We start from the raw sequence: 25,000 nt of genomic DNA on the forward strand, positions 1-25,000 counted from the left end.
TCAATACGTGACATTGTGCTGGGAGACACAGCAAACCTTCTGGCATTTTCAAGGGCATGAAGGAGATTCCAGGAGACGGGCAGTTCCTCTAGGAGAGCTGGACAGGGCCGTAGAAGGTCCTTAACCCATCAGCAGGACAGGTATCTGCTCCTTTGGGCAAGGAGGAACATGATGAGCACTGCCAGAGCCTACACAATAACCTCCAGCAGGCTGCTGGTGTGAATGTCTCTGACCAAACAATCAGAAACAGACTTCATGAGGGTGGCCTGCGGGCCCGACGTCCTGTAGTGGGCCCTGTGCTCACTGCCTAGCAGCTCGATTGGCATTTGTCATAGAATACTATCATCTGGAGTCCTGTGTGCAAGTTTGGTCTCCAGAGTGCAAAAATTATCTGGTAGTGATAGAAAGGGTCTGGAGAAGCCGTGGAGAATGTTATGCTGCCTGTAACATCATTCAGCATGACCAGTTTGGTTGGTGGGTCAGTGATGGTCTCGGGAGGCATATCGATATTGAGGGACGCACAGACCTCTACAGGCTAGACAACGGCACCTTGACTGCCATTAGGTATTAGGATGAAATCCTTGGACCCATTGTCAGACCCTGTGCTGGTGCAGTGGCTTCTGGTGCACGACAGTACCCGGCCTCATGTGGCGAGAGTATGCAGGCAGTTCCTGGAGGATGAAGGAATTGATATCATTGACTGGCTCACCTGACCTCATCCAATAGAACACCTCTAGGTGTGACATTATGTTTTAGTCCATCCGATGCCACCAGATTGAACCTCAGACTGTCCAAGAGCTCAGTGGTGCCCTGGTCCAGATCTGGGAGGAGATCCCCCAGGACTCCATCCGTCGTCTCATTAGGAGCATATACTGTATATGAAATTATACAAATCACCAGGACCAGATACTATTTATCACAGAGTTCTAAAAGACGTTATTGAGTACAGATACAAACCCATGACACACATTTTTAGGACGTCACTGCACACTGGGGAAATTCCTAAGGGCTGGAAAACCGTAAATATTATCCTATTATATAAAAAGGGCAATTAGGTAGATCCAAGCAACTACAGTATATGCATCAGAGGTAAATTACTGAGAGGAATTTTTAAGGAGAAGATTGAGCAGCACATGGCAAGGACAAGAGTTTTACTGAACTGTCAGTGTGGGGTTCAGTAGAGGGAAGTCATGTTATACCAACATGTTGGAATTCTGCGAAGAAATTACAAAAGAATATGACCAGAGTGGTGCATACAATATTATTTATCTTGACTTTCAGAATGCATTTGATAAGGTGCCACATTAGAGGTTGCGCACTACACTGAAAGAATTGGCAGTTCAGAGTGTGGCGTGAAGATTGATGCAAAATCATCTCAGACTCAGGAAGCAGAAGGAGATGGTGCAATTATTTCTTATCGGAATTGGGAGAAGTTAAGAGTGGTGTCCAACAGTAGAAGTTGTAGTGGACTCATTACTATCAACTTCCAGACAGTGTTCAGAAGCCATTAAAAAGTCTAACAGTATGTTTGGTTATATATAGCACCCTGTTGTGTGGAGTACAAGCTGAAGCTTTATAATGCACTGGTGAGGCCTCATCTGGAGTCCTGTGTGCAGGTTTGGTCTCCAGACTGCAAAAATTATCTGGCAGTGCTAGAAAAAATCCATGAGAAGAGTGACTAGGGTGATTCCAGGGCTACAGGGGATGAGTTATGAGGAAAGATTAAAAGAGCAGAGCCCTTACAGTTTAAGCAAAAGAAGATGAACAGGAGACCTGACTGGAGTGTTTAAAATTATGAAGGGAATGAGTCAAGTCGATCAAGATTGTTATTTTTAAATGAGTTCATGAAGAGCACAGGGACACACAGTTGGAAATTAGTTAAGGGTAAATTTCATGCAAACATTAGGAAGCTTTTCTTCACAAAGAGAACCATAGATCATAAGTGGCCAAGTATTGTGGAAGACATTGAAACTTTAGGGACCTTCAAAACACGACTGGATGTTATTTGGGAGAATTAAGTGGATAGGACTGATGAGCTTTGTTGGGCTGAATGGCCTGTTCTTGTTAAACATCTTTGCAATGATTATTATTACCTAGTTTTTATACTGAATTTCCCCTTGGGATTAATAAAGTGTCTGTCTATCTGTCTGTCTGTCTGTCTGTCTGTCTGTCTGTCTGTCTGTCTGTCTGTCTGTCTGTCTGTCTGTCTGTCTGTCTGTCTGTCTGTCTGTCTGTCTTCAAGTAGTTCTTATTTCTAAACTAATTGCCACAATCAATAACATCTAAAGATGACAGTAATAAAATAAAGAAGTTCCTCACTTGATGCGCCTATAAGAAATGGCCCTTTTAATGCCCCGTATGCCAAATGTATGGGAAGGCCTGAGTGTCAGAAAGTTCTTGAAAGTTGTAGGTTAGAAAAATTTTACTGAAAGCGTCGGACTACAACATTTCAGAATGTCAATGTTTACAAAGTTGTGTTGTTAAATAGAACCATTTGTGGACCAGTAAGTAGCCACCTAGCACCAGTTTCTACCCTGAAAGTGCATTCTCATAGCTGCATACAAATTATCCATTTACAATAAGTGTGGAGTTCTTAGAATTCAGTAAGTCTGCTGTCCCCTGCTGTGGTTATGTGGTGTTTGAGAGAGAATGATCCACAGGTAAATCAAGTTAGGAAACATTGCAGAGACAAACAAGATCACGTTCTCCAATTCCTTAGGATACTTTATGCCATAAACGTACACTGCAAGTGATAGAACACACATACCTTTTCTTCTCCCAATTGAAGTTTGTCACATTTACTTTAAATGTAAAGGATGGCTTTGTGTCATTCTTCAGATGTTTGTCATGATGAGTATTTGATTCACATTATACTTATACAAGAATGGCTAAATAGGTTATGCTCACACTAGCTTATTTTTAAATAAAATCACTAGTGCCTTTGTAATGAACGCCCAATAGGAAATGTGGTCATATACCGTATCCTGTCACATGATTCCAAATTTATGTATAAATGTGTTAATTTTTTGCAACAATTCAAGCATCGGCAACTTATCTGCTAAAACAGAATAGGAAAAAGTTTTATTGATATTTGTAAAATATTACCATCAGCTACCATTTCCATTTCTAAGATCAACCATCACTTCAAAGCATCAAAATATTTTTCTTCATAATCCTTTAAATGGAAACATGGTTCATGATTTCTTCTTAAAAAACATACATCTAGGACCTAATGGGAGAATTTGGGTATTGCCTTATCTATCAAGCTTGATGAGCTAAATGGCCTCCTCTCATCATTAGAATTTCTTATGCTCATTTTTATTGCAAATTAGCTAATTGGTGGATCATTTGACATCTGTTGTCTGGTCAGGCAACTGTGTTAGAGTCTTGTGTCTTTGGAACCTTTCCAGGTTTTTCTTTGCATTGTCACAGATGAGTACAGTGTTGTCGTTAAGGGGTTTTGTATTTGGGGGGGCAAGTGATCTGCAAGAATATTTGAATATCAAAATATTATAGCGTCACTAGCTTGCCTTGCTGCTACTCCGCAAAATGCATTTGTGGATTCAGGGGTGTTCAGAATATCTTTTTCCATCCATGAATTTAAATCAATGAGTATTTGCCTTCATCTGATTACGTGTTGTGTTTATTCAGCTTTCCAATGTTTGTATTCATTACAACTCTACAGTTGGTACATTCTGATCTGGAATGACCAACAGTGGCCTGTTCCTTTCGGTGTCTTTTGACTCGGCCATTACTTGACCGATTGTAAATAATTTCATACTCTTCTCAAGTTGTCTCAGGCTTCAGCGGACACCCCATTATACTGTGTTTGTGAAGAAGTACTGTGCCCTCCATAATGTTTAGGGAAAAAGACACATTTCTCTTCATCTGTCTCCCTGCTCCAGAGTTAAAAATTAATCACGTCTGAATTGTTTGATTTGTAAAGTGCATATTTCAGACTTCTATTTAAGGAGATTTGTATTCATTTCAATGAATGTAGAGTTGACAACACTTTTCTACAAGGACCCCACTCCCATTCTCCCCAACATACCCCCGAACCCCCCCCCCCCCGTCCCCCAACCCCCACAAAACTACCAGGCATCATCATGTTTGTGCTTCTACCCTTTGGTGTCTGTAGTTTCCATTGTTCAACATGAGGATAAGAGCTGTGCCAATGAAATTCAAAGAAGCCATTATAAGGCTGAAAACAAGAATAACACCAATAAAACTTTAGGATAACCTAAACCAACTCTCAGGAATATTATTAAGAAGAAAGAACACACTGGTGAGCTCAGCAATCACAAAGGGACTTTTAGGCCAAGGGAGACCTCCAGTGCTGATGACAGAAGAATCCCTCCTATGGTCAAGAAAAAGCCCCAAACTCCTGTCTGAAAGATCAGAAACATTCATCAGGAGGTGGATGTGGATGCGTCAGTGACGACTATCAGCAGATGTCTTCATGAATAGAAGTACAGAGGCCACACTGCAAGATGCAAACCACATAAACAGGATGACCAGATTACAGTTTGTGAAAAAGGACTTCAGAAAGCCTGCAGAATTGTGAAGAAAGGTCTTGTGGACAGATGAGACAAAGGTGAACCTGCATTGCAGTGACAGAAAGAGCAAAGTGTGGAGACGATAAGGAACTGCCCAAGGTCCAAAGCAAACCACCTCATCTGTGAAACATAACTGTGCTGGTAGGGGGTACACTTCCCTTCATTACTGATGGAGGTGGCACAATGAATTTTGAGATGTATAGAAACATATGATCTGCTCAAGTTCCAGATAATGATCCAAACATCCTTACACTAGATAATGATCCGAACATACAGTTAAGGCAACACAGGAGTTAGTCAAAGCTAGAAATTGGACAATTCTGGATTGGCCAAACCAGTTCAGCAAGCCTTTCATATGCTGAAGATAAAAGTTAAGGTGACAAGCCCCCAATCAAGCAGTAGCCCTAAAGATGGCTGCATTAGAGATTTTGCGGAGCATCACCAGAGAAGATCCTCAGCAGCTGGTAGTGTTGATGAATCACAGACTTCAAGCAGTCATCGCATGCATGGGATATGCGACAAAGTCCTAAATATGACAACGGCTTTAATAAACCGGCCATTGCTGTGTGCCAAAATTTGCACAAATACCCTTAAATGAAAGTGCCACGTTCACTTTAATCACGTCTGAATTGTTTGATTTATATTTTTAAACTCTGGAGCAGAGGAGAAATCGAAGTGTGTTTGTCCCAAACCTTGTGGAATGGACTGCGTTTGCTTTGCATTTTACTGTTACATATTTTTAAGAATGCATGCAGTGTTTTTCTCTTAAGTACCATTACTTCGTATTGTAAAGAGTAGTTTGGATTACAATTAAAATCTGTCACTTTCTCCTGCCTTTTCAGTGAAAACAATCCTGTTATCTTCACTCGATTCAAACTTAGCTAAATGTTTGCAGAGTGAAGGTAAACGTTAACACCGGTCATTGAATAAATGTGTACTGCAAAAGAAAACTGATTTTCATTTGTGCAGAGCTGGCTTAAAATTCTCCATTTTAGACTGAGATGTTTACGGAGGTTTGTTCTTTACAAGCTTTGTAAGATTTGATACAACGTTTGTACCGCACTTCCCTGTTTGGAATCCGCAGTGAATGAGGTGCTAATAGCTTAATTCCTGCCTGATCCTCACTGTCTCTGCCTTGGCCACTCTGACCTGACCTTGCCCACAATCTGATGACCTTTGTTACTGCCATCAATAGTTTCAAAAGATGAGGCTGCTTGAAATGGCCCTTAGAAGTGCAAGAGACTACTGCTTCACTGACCCATAGCAAGACTGGATTGCACATAAGAGCCGCTGGCCTCTGACATGGCTGTCCAGGGCCACTGCACATAATAACCCATGGATCAGCCCAGTATTTTTCTGCTTGTTAAGTGGCATGCAGTTTGTGCTTGTTAGAAGACAGACAGATTTTGCTCTTGCTGTGAACTCTGAGCTCCTGCTCCCCTAGAGATAAAGGGGGCAATTTCTGTGCTGTTTTTTCACTCTGTATAATTAAAATAAAAAAGAGTGCCAAACTAATGTTGTGATCTCTGCCTTATGATTGTAATTTCAGTCTAATAAGTTAAATACAGGCATGGTATTTTAGGCCTGACTGGGTTGAGAATAAGGAGCATAAATACTTATGGCAATTTCACTGTCTGTCCTTTATAATATCAGAAAATGAAGATCTCTTAAATGTTTTGGATCATTGTTCTACATTTGTAATTTTGGCTGATACTTTATCTATAGTGGATTCTAAAGCACAAGCTCGTCCATCCAAATCTACTTAATTCATATCAGGAATGCGGGAAACTGGAGGAGATGTTGGCAGCTCTGGGTACAAAGATGATACCCAAGAGAGAAGATGAGTTTACAACTTAATACTAAAGCAAAATGCAAAAAATACCAAGCACTGCAAAAGTTCTATTCACAACAATTAAACAAACATTGAATTGAATAGCAGAAGGTCCATCTCATTATGGTGTTTATCCGGAGGTGTTCGATCCTGAGGAAATAGGAGATAGCCATTCAAAAGACCAAAAAATACCGCAGCTATTTGAAGCTAGTGAAGAAGCCAGCCACAAAGCTACCAACGTGTTTCAGGACCAACTATACCTCCTTCAGTTCAGGAACTGTTTTAATTATTTATAGGTGTCTTCATGGTCCTTTGGTATATGATTTCCAGTAATCCATATTATATAAATCTTTAAGAAAGGTATGAATAATAAGCAATAAGAAGAATTTCACAAGAGAAAGACAGAGAAAGAAGGCAAGTTGCTTCTTATCTATCCTTTTTGCTCCCACAACTGTAAGTGCCAACAGAACAATAAACTCCTTTTCCATAATACGAATATGATATGAAATCAAGGTTAAAGCTAATTTCTGATGCAACACACTATTTTTACTTAAGATTGGAAAATGTCATCAAAAATTCAGAAGCAGTGTCCTTCTGACCAAACTGTGATCTTTGTAAGATGGAATGTGAAAGGTCTCAGTCATGATCTAAAGAGAGGGAAAAAAAGTCTTCTCCCACCTAACAGGCCTAAATGCTTAGAGAGTAGTTTTACAGGAGACTCGCTTAACATATAAGGGTCGGTTAAGATTGCAAAGAGATTAGATCAACCAAATTTTTCACTCCAGCTATACAAAGGAGTGTGGGATCTTAATACATAAAATAATGTAATTTGTGGAATCAGACATAGTATCTGAGCTGGCCAACCACAAAGCGTTACCTGGTAGGTAACCACCCACACTATCAGATTGTGACACAGACTTCGAATGCCGTGAATATATATATATATATATATATATATATATATATATATATATATATACACACATATATACATGAGGTGCGATCCAAAAGTTATTTAAAAGCATACACAACAAATAACAATTAATGGTGAACAGTTCCTTCAAAATAGTCACCCGCTGACTTGATACACCAATACCAGAGAGATTTCAACTTTTCGAGGCACCTCTGGAAGTCGTTTTTTGTCAGTGTTCAAGACGTCGGTTGTTATCACTTGGATCTCCTCCACCGTCTCAAATCTGTGTCCCTTGAGCCTCATCTTCATCTTGGGAAATAAAAAAAAAATCAGATGGTGCTAAATCGGGGGAGTACGGAGGATGGGGAATGGCAGTAAACTTGTAGAAGCCAAAAATTCGTGCACAATCTCAGATGTGTGAGCTGGTGCATTGTCATGATGCAAAAGAAATGACTCGTCAGCCCACATCTGAGGACGTGTTCAGCGAATTCAATTTCGCAAACGCCTTAGAACATCCCTGTAGAATGCTTGTTGCTACATTTCATGGTTTTCTTTTGCTGTTTTTCCCAGTTTAAAACAGAATTTAACACAAAGTCTTTGCTCTTTCAAATCACTAATTTTCATGAACAGCCCTTCACAGACACAACTGAAGTTTAAATGAGAACTGCGACATGAAAAACAACTGTGCTGATGTTATAACGTGTGATAACAGCTCTCAAGGACAACTTGAACTGCTATCTAGTGGCGATTGATATAACCAAACCCTTCTGGCTACAGAATAAATTCATTCCGGGAACTTTTGGATCGCACCTCGCATATATATAAAATATGCATCTAATGTGGATGATGGAGATTTTATTCAAAATGCATTTGCATCGATTCTTAATAAAATTATAATGGCCGGAGACTTTAATTGTGTTTTAAATCCATATCTGGATAGATCATCAACAATATTCAATAGAATATTCCTTCATTTCATCAGTACATCACAGTTACTCAAGAACTGATTATTTCTTTATCAATAATAATTTATTGCCCACTATTTATCCTTGTAAGAATTACAGTATACAAAAACTTTTTAGTAAATATTATTCAGTAATTTACAATTAATTATCACTACAGGTATATGCTGCTTAATGGCCACCATACTTTCTGCGGAATAGGACTTCATGCAAGCACAATACCATTCCATAATACCATCATTTATGAAGTCATTTGATACATCATCTGTTTAGATTTATCACAAGAGCAAAAACTCTTTTCACAGGTAATCTGTCATTGTTCTGTGTTTAGAAACATATGCAGACATTTCGATGCCATCACTTCAAACTAATAGTCATTTGTGGGCACGGGAACACGAATCATCTACCAAAGCGAGATGCACAAATTAACATTCTTTTTCTCCAAGTTCAGTTAGTTGTGTCACTTTATTTCTCATACAATGACAAGTTTAACACGTTTTAGTTTCTTGCCTGTTTAATTATTAATCAAAATGACATACATTGTAATTAAATTAAATTAATCAACCACAACTCTGCTCTGTTTTAAAGCAGAAAGCACAAAGGAAAATTGGCACAGGTCCAGTCTACATCCTTTTTGAAATGAGCATTTAATGTTTGTCAAGGTAATTAAACACCAGTCTAATTTTTACAGGTCCCTAATATGTGGTTCATATGCCATATGTACATAAAGTTAACGATGCATTTAACAAATAAATACGTAGAATAATGATATTCTCCTTTGAAATGTTTAAGTAAATATAGCCGTGCATGGGTGCAACCCTTACTGCATATCTGTGATCAGCTTTCAAAAGTGCTGCTCTGAGATAGACCTCCGCTCATTGTGACCCTGGATTGGATTAGGCAGGTTTGAGAATGATATGATAAGATATATACACTTAAGAAAAAAAAGGGAGTACATGTGTATTTCTAATTGGTTAGGCAAAATGATTGGATGAGTATCTGTTGAAAGCTATTTTTTGTATTTTAACAAATGTTTCTTCAAAACTCATCATTAAGTTCAGTCTTTTTGCGTTTTTTAGGAAGTATGAAACATTTTCCTGAGCATCCTTCTTCAAGAGCAGGGTGTGTCCCTATGTCCTGGCTTAATTGTCCATCACAGCCTAGTCTTTCTGGCCCCCTAATCATCCCCTGTCTCTAATTGGCTAACTCTCTCTCACCACTTCACCACCAAATAGCTATTGTGTGGTAAGCATACTGATGTAAAAATGGCTTCCCTCGCATCATCCAGGTGGATGCTGCATATTAGTGGTGGCTGAAGTGGCTTCCCCTTCTTACTTTGTAAAGCACTTTGAGTAATGAGAAAAGTGCTATATAAATATAAAGAATTATTATTAATGGCTTGGTCCCAAGCCCGGATAAATGGGGAGGGTTACATCAGGAAGGGCATCCGGTGTAAAATTTTGCCAAATCAATATGAGGACAACAATTTTGGATGATCCGCTGTGGCAAAGCCTAACGGGAGTAGCCGAAACAAGAAGATGATTATTAATGGCTTATTTAGTCAATAACACTGGACAACAACTTTCAGAAGCTGAAAATTTTGTAAAAGTAGAGTGAAAGATATGTGAATCAATCATATATCATATTTGAATCAGTATTCATCTATTAAAAAATCAAAGTTCACACGTTAGCCAACACATTTCTGTTTCTCCAGCTGTAATTGCAAATTACATTCCAGTGCTCTTCATGAACATAATATATGTTTGTTTTTTTGTGATCAGATATTTATTGAAAGTTATATAACATAAGGAAGAATAGAAATAATGTCATCAACAGGTTTTTTAAAAAAATGAAGAGTCAAAAGAAAACAGTTTGGATGGATGGATTGATAGATAGATATGAAAGGAGATTTATAATAGAAAGAATGAACAAATGCAGAAAATGAATCATTAGCAACATATGGCACTTCAAGGTTTTGTATTTTTGAAGCAGGTTGTCAACCAGCTCGATATAGTTCGGTGCTCTGTAGTTGGCATGAAAATTCTCAACAACATACTTGAATAGCTTATTCCTGTAATTTCCTCCGGCCCCACTAGCAGATCTTTGAACTGCTTATTATTGACACCATGTCTGATTTGGGGAGCAACAAAATGCCTTCCTTAATCTTGCCATCAGTTATTCATGAAAACGTCTGTCTCAAATGTTGAAATCCTTCACCAACGATCTTTCCATACACCGTAGAGCTGTGGTACCAAGTGCTACATACACATGCAGAGAAGAGAAACTGAATAGAGAAAGGTTAATAATGGTTTAAAAATATTGTGACATTTATATCTGTGTACAAATGAGTAACAAACAGAAATGAAATATGCACATCTAATCCGCAGCTCTAGTCAGGGTATTTCACATACTTGAATGGCTTATTCCTGTGATTTCCTCCAGCCCCACTAGCAGATCTTTGAACTGCTTATTATTGACACCATGTCTGATTTGGGGAGCAACAAAATGCCTTCCTTAATCTTGCCATCAGTTATTCATGAAAACGTCTGTCTCAAATGTTGAAATCCTTCACCAACGATCTTTCCATACACAGTAGAGCTGTGGTACCAAGTGCTACATACACATGCAGAGAAGAGAAACTGAATAGAGAAGGGTTAATAATGGTTTAAAAATACTGTGACATTTATATCTGTGTACAAATGGGTAACAAACAGAAATGAAATATGCGCAGCTAATCGGCAGCTCTAGTCAGGGTATTTCACATACTTGAATGGCTTATTCCTGTAATTTCCTCCAGCCCCACTAGCAGATCTTTGAACTGCTTATTATTGACAACATGTCTGATTTGGGGAGCAACAAAATGCCTTCCTTAATCTTGCCATCAGTTTTTCATGAAAATGTCTGCCTCTGATGTTGAAATCCTTCACCAACGCTCCTTTATCCGAGATGATCTTTCCATACACCGTAGAGCTGTGGTACTAAGTTATACATACAGATGCAGAGAAGAGAAACTGAATAGAGAAGGGTTAATAACGGTTTAAAAATATTGTGACATATCTGTGTACAAATGGGTAACAAACAGAAATGAAATATGCACAGCTAATCGGCAGCTCTAGTCAGGGTATTTCAGACTAAAGCCGTGAGTCTTCAGCCTAGGTTTAAAAGCCAAGATTCACACCTAATAATGAGCCAGTAGATATTAAACTGTCATGTAGGTTGTTACACCAACATAACAGTGAACTTAGATTTTAAATATTTTTGTCTGCTGCCTTCTATTGCATGACCTAGAAGGGCTTGGGGGATTGGTAGTGATTTACAGAGTATGATGAATATCTAAACAAAAAAATTGATTGCTTAAAGAATGTGACGTTAATGTATTATTATCTTGTGCTATTTTTTGTAAACTCAATAAAGAGATTGCAAGAATTATTGCACATTAATAGCAGCCATTCAGTCCCTAATGAGGCACTAGCCATTTAGGTGACTGAAGTGAGGCAGATTCATAAAGTGGAATAAAGGTGAACTGAACTTGAGTTGTCCATTTCTGCCTTCAGTTGGATCTACAAGTCTAATATTTTTTAAATGCAACCAACTCATCACTTTCTTTACTGGATTCCAGCAATGAATTCCGTTGGTTGATATCATTTGATTGAAGATGCTCTGTCTTAGATGTTTTTTTTTTCTTTAGCTAAATCTCATGGGTTTTGGTGCAATTGTTTTGTTCTACAAGAAAAAAAAAAGACATAGCAATGTCATCTGAAAGCATTATCTGTGATATATGGGTTGTGCCCATTCTGAGCTCCTTCTATGTTCTCGTGTCTATCATCATAAAATATTCACTTAATTGCTGCCTGAAGCGTGTTATCCAAATGTTATTGAAAGTATGGCCTGTCTGCTATATTCATTGCTAGTGGGTACGCCATTCTAACACAAGATGCTTTTTATTCAAAAGAACTTCCTCCACACAAGCTATGCTAAATTGAAAACCCTAAGGTAGAACCCAAATTGCCCAAAATTCTTCAAACAGAACATGCTGTGCCCACATTGGCCATTGTTGTAGCCTTTTAAAAAAATCTTTATCTAATGTGGATATTTTACATTTTCATTTTAAAATAATGGTACCAAACATCACAATTTTATTAGGTTGTGCTGCCAGTCAGCAATAACCTTTACTAGGCCACTGTGACTCTGACCTTTACTACGTCATCTGTCAGAAAACTACGCTATGTTGGGTTTGTGTGTGCTTATTTGTTTTTTTTTTTTTTTTAATAATTTATGTTTCCTTTACTTGGCTAACTTTCATCAGATTATTGCCTGGAGGTTTCCCCACATCCATAATAGAACAGAAGCGTATTTTACAGCTTGTGTATATATGTGGATGCAAGGTTGACGATAATGATTGAACTATTTTTATTCTTTTGTATGTGATGCTGCACGCTTTACTATAATTACACTAAATTTTTCATTCTTTCTCGATGCACATGGCCCCCAGTTGATGGACAGTTAGTCTGTTGTGCTTCACCTGAAGTTGCTTTTTTTTCATATTCTGTCCCACAATGAAGACCCACTTCTTCCACAGTTCATTTGTTGTGAGCTAACTTTTTACATTTTCTAATGTAGCTACAGCCTGCTGAACTTTCTGTAGAGCCATTTTGTCCTATCACACTTGATTTGATTCCTTTGAGTTGTAATAGAACATAAGAACATAAAAACAGAAGAAATGTAACAAACGATAGAAAACGATTCAGTCCATCAAGCCCGTCTAGTTAGCTAATAGCGAAGCTGTCCCAACATCTCATCGAGATTCGTCTTCTATAATCTATAATCTGAGCATACTGTATTTTTCCATCTGACATTCTGAGATAGTGCTTGCTATGGAATCATCTATATGTACACTAGAGATCAAAAGTTTTTTGATAGAAATGGATACTTTTGTTTAAATCAAGGTACTATTAAATGGATTTAAACATATAGCCAAGACATTACTACTCTTGCCAATGGCTTTTACTGCTTAAAATGGCAGATTTATCATTTATTTGTCTCATATGACTGCATAGCCCCATATTCGGCAGCCATTACTCCAGTGTCCTTATGGTAAATTCTCCTTGTTCATCCTTAAATAATCATTTTAAATGCTAATTTATTAACAGAGAAACCTTTCCAATTGTATTAGCATATCTGAAACCTGTTATCCTCTTAAAGCAAGTCAGATATGTTCTGTGTTCAAAAATTGGCAAACAACTAAACCACTTTCTTACAAAACACATCCGTCTATTGTTGTTTCTGCGAAATGTTGGTTTTTCCACGTGACAGACTGCCAAGTAGCTGAAGATTCCATATAAAGGTATCTACTACTCACTTTAGAGAAGAAGAGAGAAGAAACAAAGCAGAAGGTCTGCAGTTGGGTACTTCCTTAAATGCACGCCAAACTCCAATGTCATTTACAACAGTTAAAAGAAAAGGTTAAAAAGAGCCAAAGAGCACAAACATTCACAGGTGGACTTCTTAGTGATTCCATACTTTTGCACATCTTAACCTTTTCGTTTTATGTACCCATTTCAGTTGTGGATTTTTCTTTTAAAATTTTGCCTCAAAGGCCAGCCTTCTGCATTGTGTGTTTTAACTGTTTCAAACAGAGTTATGGAGTTGGAGTCAGAGTCACTTATGGGGTTACTGATGTCTGTACGACTAAATGTATATTGTAATGTAATGTGTTATAATTTCTGATTTTACATATACTAATTAAACTTTTTTCTTGCCTTTTGATAAAAAATATAGCCACTTTTTTAATCATCCATGTTTTGTCTTATGTTTGTTACTCAATGCTTATAACTTCTTTCATAAATCATAATTAATAGCCACAACACCGTCACTACGGCCATTAAACCCAAAGCAGGCTAGTAGATTAGGGTGCTAAAAAGTAGCCTGATGATTCACATTGGCACTCATGAAATGCCTTGAATCTTGTATGGTATGTGCTTTCAATCAATATGGTAAATATATGAGTCTAATTACAAATTGAGGAGTCGCAGTTGGCGATGCAATAAATGGAGAAGTCCCAGTCAGAGCTACGATAAGTTGAGGAGACGCAGTCGATGGTACGATAAATTGAGGAGTCGCAGTCGATGGTACGATAAGTTGAGGAGTCGCAGTCGATGGTACGATAAGTTGAGGAGTCGCAGTCGATGGTACGATAAGTTGAGGAGTCGCAGTCGATCGTACGATAAGTTGAGGAGTCGCAGTCGATGGTACGATAAGTTGAGGAGTCGCAGTCGATGGAACGATGAGTTGAGGAGTCGCAGTCCATGGTTCGATGAGTTGAGGAGTCGCAGTCCATGGTTCGATGAGTTGAGGAGTCGCAGTCCATGGTTCGATGAGTTGAGGAGTCGCAGTCGACGGTTCGATAAGTTGAGGAGTCGCAGTCGACGGTACGATAAGTTGAGGAGTCGCAGTCGACGGTACGATAAGTTGAAGAGTTGCAGTCGGTGGTGGTGCAGTAAATAGAGGTCTCACAGTTGAGGGTTTTGTACACTGCCTCCACAACCCTAATTGCAAATGACATTAATGTTTGTTATACATTTAAATAAGCAGCCAACTGAGCACCTGTAAAATGTCTTAACTTTGATGTTCTAATCATTTTATGCAGTTGGGCATCTGGGCCTTCTGATTCTTCGCCTACCCTGTTTTAGATCAAGTTTACCCTCTTCTCTCAAGATAACAGTGGACACCATTGCATGAAATACATTCAGATTTTTGGCAATCCGTTGCATGAAATTTCTTTCATTTTGCAAAACAGCAACAAGTTTCTTGAGAAGCTGCCTTTTTTTTATTCCAGAATTGAATTTTGAACCTTTGAACCCATGTAAAGAGAACTGGTTTGCTTTATTGAACAGAATAACCTGCTTTGGCTGTGCTGAAACAATTACAAAGGTTCATGTAATAACCATTTCCATTTATTAATTTTGGATAAACTAGAAGAGCTGACCATTAAGACACTTGAGTACTGCTGATAATAGGGCTTTGTAGATATGTGTGAGTAATACATTTTAAATCAGTCACTTCAAGCAGTGAAAGTCATTTGAAACATTAGAAATACCTTGGAGGTAAATCTCAGTTTATTGGTACCTTGATAAAAATGTATTAGTGAAATTATAATACGTTCTCTTTCTTTCAAATTTTTCGACTTGGTTTGGTATTTAACGATTTTGCACACTAACCATCAGATCGTATCTTCTCCGTTTATTTGTTTGCCAATCACATAAGAATGGCAGAACCAATTTTCACGAAATTTTGCTTGTAGGTTGTTATTGGTCCAACTTAAAATATAGGCTGTATGGCACTGTAAAAAAATCATTAAATAAGCTGGTTATAAGGAGTGGGTGTATGACTGGCAACCCAAAAACTTAATGAAATGAGTTGATGATAATGAAATTTTATATGCATAATAAAGCTGAACCAACTTAAAATCCTAGATAGATAGATAGACAGATAGATACTTTATTAATCCCAAGGGGAAATTCACATACTCCAGCAGCAGCATACTGATAAAGAAAATATTAAAGAGTGATAACAATGCAGGTATACAGACAGACAATAACTTTGTATAATGTTAACGTTTACCCCCCCCAGGTGGTATTGAAGAGTCGCATAGTTTGGGGGGGGGGGGGGGGGGAACGATCTCATCAGTCTGTCAGTGGAGCAGGACGGTGACAGCAGTCTGTCGCTGAAGCTGCTCCTCTGTCTGGAGATGATCCTGTTCAGTGGATGCCGTGGATTCTCCATGATTGACAGGAGTCTGCTCAGCGCCCGTCGCTCTGCCACAGATGTCAAACTGTCCAGCTCTGCGCCTACAATAGAGCCTGCCATCCTCACCAGTTTGTCCAGGCGTGAGGCATCCCTACTCTTTATGCATATACATGATACATGGCATTTCAGAAATATCAGTGGGCAAGAGTGCAAATAATGCATCACTCCAAAAAACGGATAAATATCTAAACAAAAGAAAGTTAATGAAATTTTGAACATGTATTACTGCTCATACAACTTACAAGCTTGACTTTTAAGATCTTTCAAAACTTCCATTAAGAAATAAGGTTGTAATTGAGGGGGCACAAAGATGCATCATCTCAAACAAATGGGATTTGTGAAACCATAGTAAACCAGGAAATACAGAGCAGTCACATTCACGGTTCCAACCAAGCAAGAAGTTACAGTCATTATGGAATCCAGTCACAAACAAAAAGAACCAATTCTAAAATCATGAGAGCAGAGCGATTGACAGAGAGGTAGTGGAGATGACGGACTGGGATAGCCAGCCACGACAAAAGGGTCAACATTTTAAAAACACACACAAACGGTGAGTCAAAATTAAGTTAACATTTGAATGGCAGAAACAATTTATTCACAAACCATACTTCATATGTGCAAGATGATTTACAGGACTGTCTCAACCTGTCTGCCATCATGTTCAACACATGTACCATATGTGGCACATAAATTGAATATAAGTATATACATAGCAGTACCATTAGTGTTAACATAATTTTGACTCACCCTGTAATTTGCTTTTTCTTACCTTAGTGTATTATTCAGATACTGCATACCTGGGTGATGGCAGGGAATAACAGTTTGCCACTTCTGGTAGTACTTTTGTGCCATTTGTACTTTTTATACCTAAACCCTTTAAATAATCCTTCCATCTGATTCGCCTGTTAAAGTGCCAGGAAAGTGCGCACTGCATAGAACGGCAGTTCTTTACATTGCAATCCTCTCAAATAAGCTTTAAATTGTCAATTTGGTTTCGACCCCTAAACGAATGCGCAGATCTTTGGGAGGGACATTGAATACTCCATGTGAATGTGGACGAGGCAGCAGCACTAACCACTGCATCACAATTCCTCCACAGATAAGGTGATGCTAAGAAAAAAGAAAACCACGAAAACAGGTCCTGTGCCACTGAAACTGAAGGCAGTTGACGCCCTCTGCCAACGCTTTTTTTTTTCCTCTACTCCATTCTTATGTAGCTTGTATATTTTGCTGATTAGATCATTGTGGGTTTAAGAAATGCTTTACTACTTTGAGAGTTTAAAAATTATGTAGTTGAATGCTCTCTTAAAGTCGGTGGATGCTGGACATTGTGACCTTCTGTTCTTTTTTTTTTTTTAACCCCTCACAAAAACGTTTCTTGCTGGTTACCAGTAGTGATTAATCCACTCCTAAATCCTCGGGGTCTTTCAAATTGCTTGAGGGTCCAGGGCTCTCTGACAGTTTCTTGAAAAGCACCTTCCTTCAGTTCTGTACGTCCACATTTATTTAAGTTTGCATACACAGTGTCTTGTCCTGGTTTTGCCTGCTAAAATAACGAGAAAAAGTTTTCTTGACACGTCACTGGATTCAATGCTTTATCCTTCCAGGCTTCCTGTTCTTTTTGATCTTGATTGCTTGTGTTAGGGATCTGAACTGTTTATTTTATTCTCTCTTCCATAGACCTCATTGCAATTAAAAGAAAATAAATAAATAAGTGATAAGCGATTTCATTTTAATGTAACATTCCTGCAGTAGTAACCACAATTAAGACTTCGTTTGTGTTTTCTTTCAGTATAGGGTACGTAGTAATGGTGATATTAATCAGGGTTTGCTGTGTAAAAATGTGTGTGAGACGATATTTAAGAATGTTGCATTGGATTTTTTTTAAGTAAGAGTTAGTATGTGTAAGTGTTTTAACCCTGAGATGAACCAGCATCCCATCCAGTGCTAGTTTTTGCTCCTAGTTTTGCTCAGATAGGCTCCATTCCACAATCCGAGGCTGGCCTAAGGATGGGTTAAAATGCTCAATGCTTAAAAAGACACTACAGAATATGTCTGAGTAATCATGCAGGTAAGAATAAATAAATACATGGGCATTGTACAGTGTGTACTATTAATGTGATATTTAATCACAATTCACGTTTAATATTTTCCTTTTGTTTTATACATACAGGAACTAATCCCAGAATTTTATTATCTTCCGGAGATGTTTGTCAACTCTAATGACTACAGTCTGGGAGTGATGGATGATGGAACGGTGGTGTCTGATGTCGAACTTCCACCGTGGGCTAAAACCCCAGAAGAATTTGTTCGCATAAATCGGCTGGTAAGAAATCCGTCATCTGTTGTGTTTCTGTGAGGGACTGTGACTCGATGCGCTCTGAAGAGGCAGCATATTGTTTAAAGAGGTAGCGGATTGCTTTCTCGTTCAGCATTATTCATTCTTCTGACTTTTGGCTGAAGGCTGGTCTAAGGGATTATACAGATACTGCACCATACACTTCAAATTGACCTTGGCTCTTTAGATTTAAAGCTCTTATTTCTAATGAAACGGTTTGATTTGTTATTTAGTAAAACGTTATTTACTAGAATGTGTTTTTTTTAACAGTTTTCAAGTAAGCAAAGAAAATAAGATTATTAGTTCCCTGTCAGAAATAGTTTTAATGAGTTGTTATTGTATAACTTTGGTGTATTGTGTGTTTCCTAATAACCTAGTGTTATCATTACCAGTGTTATATTTGCTGCTGTTGTGTTAAGCACTGTAGTACAGTCAACGGCCCTACTGCTTCACAGATCCAGAATCCAGGTTGTAAATCTCATACCCCATTGCTGTTCATGTCTGCATGAGCTTTCCTCAAGCATGTTAGCTTTATCTCCTTCATCGCCAAAGATTTGCAGGTTAAATTAATTGCTAGCTCTAAATCGGCCCCAGTGTGAGTTGGGGCAGGGTGAAAACTATTCCCAGTTTTTTTTTATTTTTTATTTTATTGATTTTATTGAAATCACACAACATTCCATACAAATAAATCAATTTTTACAAAAATAGGATCGAGAAACAAATCAACCTCCACCCCTAACTGTTCCCAGGTTTGTTGCCTGCTCTACACGCAGTGCTGCCCAAGAAATACTGCAGACCTGAACTGGATTAAGCAGGTTTGAAAAAGGCATAATGTTACTTTAATCCTTCAAGGAAGTTGTTTGTTTGTTTTTTTATTTCAATTTATAGGTTTATAGCATAATGTCTGTCACTTGTAGACAGTACACTGAAATGAAACTCTGTCTTTTGTGTGTTGATCAAGAAGCAACACATCACCACTCCCTGCCTCAATAATTTGAGCACTTAAGGTTCTTTATGGTAGAAATCTATGTGAATGATTATACGAAGGTCAGAGAGGAACAGAAGAGAGGAAAACAAAACTCTAGGCTAACGATGTCCTGAAAAGAACAAACCTCTGAGGCCTGCAGTCTTTCAGGACTGGCAACCCCAAAATTTGTGTGACTGTGGCCAACTAGGCATTCTACAGTAAATGAAGAAATGATATGAAGTAAAAGAGTTCAGCTTTCTAATAACATTTTGAAGTTCTTTTCTGTTGCATATATTGTTTGGGGCTGTCAAGTCAAGTTGGGCAGCATGCACTGGTACAGCACGTTGCCGCACCCACTACATGATGAAACAGCTCAGGATCCCAGTTGGGCACCCCCCAGGCAGGCATGCGGTCCAGTCCCACCCTCCGGAAATGACCCTCTATCTGCCGCAGCCAGGTGTTACGCGGGCGACCCCTTGGCCTGGTCCAGCCACTCGGGTCCCCAACAATGAGGATCTTATGAGCTGGATCACCCTCGGGGAAACGCACCACATGGCTGTAGTGCCGTAACTGACACTCCCTCACAATGCAGGTAAAGCCATAATAATAAAATTTAAAAAATAAATTGCCACAAAAAAAAATGTAACATGTAACTAACCATCAAAAAACAAGTTGTGTATTGCTTTTGATTCTAAACCCTCCAAAGCTTTGTAATGGTACAAGATTCAATCTAATTGAAGCTCCCATTTTCACAAAATATACAACAGGACAAATTATAGTTCTATTTCAAATTCCATCATTCCTGCTGATTACCTGTTTCAATTTAAAGCAGTACAGCTACCTTTAAAACTGTGTTTATAATGACCACAAACAAAAGCCAAAGTCAGTCACTAGGAAAAGCAGGAACTGATCTACAGTAGGAATGTCTGACTTAATTGTATTTAGCAGGTTCAAGTGTAAGAATCTCCGGTGAATATATTACCCACTGCTTTTATTATATATATATATATATATATATATATATATATATATATATATATATATATACACACACACATATAAAATCTACAAATATTGTATATAGAAAGTTATTCCATTAGTTACTAGTTACAAAGTACTTCTGATACATCCAATTAATCATTGACTGTATAACCAAGGCCCATTGTGTTAATACGCAGTAATGCGGGCGTTGCATCGGTCTATGTTCCTACCCTCACCTATGGTCATGAGCTATGGGTAGTGACCGAAAGAACGAGATCGCGAATACAAGCGGCTGAAATGAGTTTCCTCCGCAGGGTGTCTGGGCTTTCCCTTAAAGATAGGGTGAGAAGCTCAGTCATCCGGGAGAGGCTCAGAGTAGAGCCGCTGCTCCTCCGCATCGAGAGGAGTCAGATGAGGTGGCTCGGGCATCTGATCAGGATGCCTCCTGGATGCCTCCCTGGTGAGGTGTTCCGGGCACGTCCAACCGGGAGGAGGCCCCGGGGAAGACCCAGGACACGCTGGAGGGACTATGTCTCTCGACTGGCCTGGGAACGCCTTGGGATTCTCCCGGAAGAGCTAGAAGAAGTGGCCGGGGAGAGGGAAGTCTGGGCATCTCTGCTCAAGCTGCTGCCCCCGCGACCCGACCTCGGATAAGCGGGAGACAATGGATGGATGGATTGTGTTAATAAATTTTCTAGGTGAACCTAGGTAACACAGCCAGTGTCTATGTTTGTATATTATATATATATATATATATATATATATATATATATATAGAGAAAAGCCAAGCAAAATGACACCTTTTATTGGCTAACTAGAAAGATTACAATATGCAAGCTTTCGAGGCAACTCAGGCCCCTTCTTCAGGCAAGATGTAATACAGAAACTGAAGTTGCCTATGTTTATATACACACTCTAGGACAAGAAACAACATTGGTAAATCTTTAAATGAGAGATTTTGTATGTAAAAAATTAATAGATTCATTCAGGCTAGGGTTAATTTAGCAAGAGAGAAAAGAACAATGTATTGTCAAGATCTCTGGATAAGATAACTGTCCAACAAAGTCTTTTGAAGTTTGTAATGAGTTTTTCAAAACAATGTGGGTCTGTAGACAGGTTGTCTGTCATTCTAAGAGATGTAAACAATCCTCATATCTGGCCATAAAACTCTTGTCTTTATTCAATCCATGTTGTAAAGTATTAAATTTTAGCATGAGTTTAACTTCCCATTCTTTTCTCTCTTGCTGTGTTTTGAAGTTGCCCATAAGCACTGTGACCTTAAAGTCCTTCTCACAGTGTCCATGGCTGTTGAAGTGGGCCGCCACAGGAACATCTGTGTTGCCATGTTTAATATGGAACCTGTGTAAGTTCATTCTCTGGCGGAGTGTTTGTCCAGTTTCTCCCACATAGAGTGCAGTGTCAGGACATTTCATGCAGAAAATTAGGTAGACTACATTAGATGATCTGCAGGAAAATGATCCCTTGATGTGATGTTCGAGTCGGCAGTGTGGTATAACTATACGGTCTGTATCATAGATGTGGGCACATGTTTTGCATCTTTTCTGTAGGCATGGAGATGTGCCATTTTCTGTTGGTTCACTTAGGGAGCCTCGGACAATTAATTGTTGAAGGTTTGGTGGTTGTCTGTATGCCAGGAGGGGAGGTTCAGGAAATACATTTTTCAGTGTTTGGTCATTGTTTAGTATTGGCTGAAGTTCTTTTATAATTTTTCGAAGTGTTTCAAGATGTGGGTTGTAGGTGACAACAAGGGGGATGCGATCCTTGTTGTCTTTGTTTTTATATTCCAGAAGGTTGTCTCTGGGTATGGCAGTAGCTCTTCTTATTTGAGTGTCTGTTGTTTTCGGGGTGTAACCTTGTTTGATGAAATCTTGTCTGAGCTCCTGCAGTTGTTGATCCCGGTCTGTTGGGTCTGAGCAAATACGATTGTACCGTATTGCTTGGCTGAAAATAATGGAGCGCCTTATATGCTTGGGGTGAAAGCTATCATTTTTCAGGTAGGTCCGTCTGTCTGTCGGTTTGTGAAAAATAGAAGTTACTAGGGTGTTGTCTTTCAGTTGAACGGTGGTGTCAAGAAAGCTGACTTCTGTTTTTGAGTAATTCAGCTTCAGCTTTATGTTGGGGTGAAAACAATTATATTCATTATGAAAATGGAGGAGGTCCTTTTCACTGGCAGTCCAGATTATGAAGATGTCATCTATGTAACGGAGATACAACATTGGTTTTACGATGCACATTGACATGAAATCTTCCTCCAATTTTGCCATAAAAAGATTTGCATAGTGAGGTGCAAACCGACATCCCATTGCAGTCCCCATTTGTTGTAAGTAGCAATCCTGTCCAAAAGAGAATAGATTATGTGTCAGAGTGAATTTTATCATTTCTATTACTGACTTTGTGGGTAAATCATGTTGTTTGAGGTACATTTCACATGCCAATATGCCATCATCATGGGGGATGTTAGTGTAAAGTGCCTCAACATCCATTGTGGCCAGTAAGGTTCCCTCAGGTAAGGGGCCTAAAGCAGACAGTTTTTTTAAGAAGTCAGTGGTGTCCTGGATGTAGCTGGTTGTGTTACGGGTGAGGGGTTTAAGGATCTGCTCCACCCAACCTGAAACATTTTCTGTAAGGGAGCCAATTCCTGAGATTATAGGTCTTCCTGGGTTCCCTTCTTTGTGGATTTTAGGAAGCATGTAGAAGTAACCCATTTTGGGGTTCTCAGGAATTAAACTGTTTACATGATCCCTGATGTCAAGAGGAAAGCTACTTACTATTTTTTTTAGTTCCTTTTTGTAGAGATCTGTTGGGTCTTCTTGCAGTTTGTGATAATGCATAGTATTGGACAATTGTCTTTGTGCCTCCTGTATGTAATCTGACGTGTTCATGATGACTAAAGCACCCCCTTTGTCTGCTGGTTTGATAATGATTTCTGTATTTTCCCTTAGTGAATGTATGGCTCTCCGCTCATCCCTAGTAATGTTTTCTATCCGATTTTGTTGCCTGTTTAAGATTCCTGTTTTCACTCTCTGTCGGAAGCAGTCTATATAATTATCCAGGGTAGAGTTTCTGCCAGCTTCTGGTGTCCATGTGGATTTATTGGTGGGGTTGTTGTAACTGCTTGTTGTTGGTTCCTGTGTGTTACTGTTTTCTTTCTTGTGGAAAAATTCTTTTAGTCTGAGTTTTCTGAAGAATTCTTCCATATCACTGCAGAGTCTGATGTTGTCAATGGGCTTTGCAGGACAATATGAGAGTCCCTTTGTAAGTACCGACATCTCTGCTTCATTTGGTGTGTATGAGGAGAGATTAACAATGCAGGTCTGTTGCTCTTTGTTTTTTGCTATTAAGTGTCCAGCTTTCTCTCGTAGTCTATGCAGCTTTTTCTTTTTGTTAACAATAAGGAGTTTCTGGAGTCTTTTGTAATAGCAATGGAGCTCCTTTACCATCTCCTGCCTGTCATTTCCAAGGAGCAGGATGAGGTCTTGGATCTCTCTTTGCGTGTTCTTCTTGATGTTGTAGAAAATTTGTATTAAGTGGTTTCTTATCCTTGCAGATGTCCTAAAACAAAGTTGCTCTGCAAACCGAGTATTATAAGTGTGAATGGTTGGATTCCTTATCATGATGCCTTTCGGGATAAGATTTTCCTTTTTGCATTTAGTTAAGAAGAAGATGTCGCTGTCCATGTGTGCCAGTTTCTTCCACCGGGTCTTCAGTTCCATGTAGTAGCGGTACATTTCGGTGTCTTGTATATCTGTAGTACTAGGGTGTTGTACCGTGTTAGCCATTATGAATGTAGAGAAAAGCCAAGCAAAATGACACCTTTTATTGGCTAACTAGAAAGATTACAATATGCAAGCTTTCGAGGCAACTCAGGCCCCTTCTTCAGGCAAGATGTAATACAGAAACTGAAGTTGCCTATGTTTATATACACACTCTAGGACAAGAAACAACATTGGTAAATCTTTAAATGAGAGATTTTGTATGTAAAAAATTAATAGATTCATTCAGGCTAGGGTTAATTTAGCAAGAGAGAAAAGAACAATGTATTGTCAAGATCTCTGGATAAGATAACTGTCCAACAAAGTCTTTTGAAGTTTGTAATGAGTTTTTCAAAACAATGTGGGTCTGTAGACAGGTTGTCTGTCATTCTAAGAGATGTAAACAATCCTCATATCTGGCCATAAAACTCTTGTCTTTATTCAATCCATGTTGTAAAGTATTAAATTTTAGCATGAGTTTAACTTCCCATTCTTTTCTCTCTTGCTGTGTTTTGAAGTTGCCCATAAGCACTGTGACCTTAAAGTCCTTCTCACAGTGTCCATGGCTGTTGAAGTGGGCCGCCACAGGAACATCTGTGTTGCCATGTTTAATATGGAACCTGTGTAAGTTCATTCTCTGGCGGAGTGTTTGTCCAGTTTCTCCCACATAGAGTGCAGTGTCAGGACATTTCATGCAGAAAATTAGGTAGACTACATTAGATGATCTGCAGGAAAATGATCCCTTGATGTGATGTTCGAGTCGGCAGTGTGGTATAACTATACGGTCTGTATCATAGATGTGGGCACATGTTTTGCATCTTTTCTGTAGGCATGGAGATATATATATGGTTGAAATAGTTTACTGTCAAATAA

The 25,000-nt window shown here is 38.8% G+C and overlaps 1 protein-coding gene across 3 annotated transcripts in view; it reads left to right on the forward strand.

The window, feature by feature from the left end:
* lrba (LPS responsive beige-like anchor protein) overlaps positions 1–25,000 on the forward strand; it is an 830,448-nt gene that overhangs the window by 557,301 nt on the left and 248,147 nt on the right. For all 3 annotated transcript variants that reach the window (XM_051928096.1, XM_051928098.1, XM_051928097.1), the window contains exon 46: positions 18,242–18,394. In XM_051928096.1, coding sequence (XP_051784056.1) covers positions 18,242–18,394 — 153 coding nt within the window. The remainder of the gene's footprint in view (positions 1–18,241; positions 18,395–25,000) is intronic.

The sequence above is a fragment of the Erpetoichthys calabaricus genome, chromosome 5, assembly GCF_900747795.2.
Source record: "Erpetoichthys calabaricus chromosome 5, fErpCal1.3, whole genome shotgun sequence".
NCBI classification, from domain to species: Eukaryota; Metazoa; Chordata; class Cladistia; order Polypteriformes; family Polypteridae; genus Erpetoichthys; species Erpetoichthys calabaricus.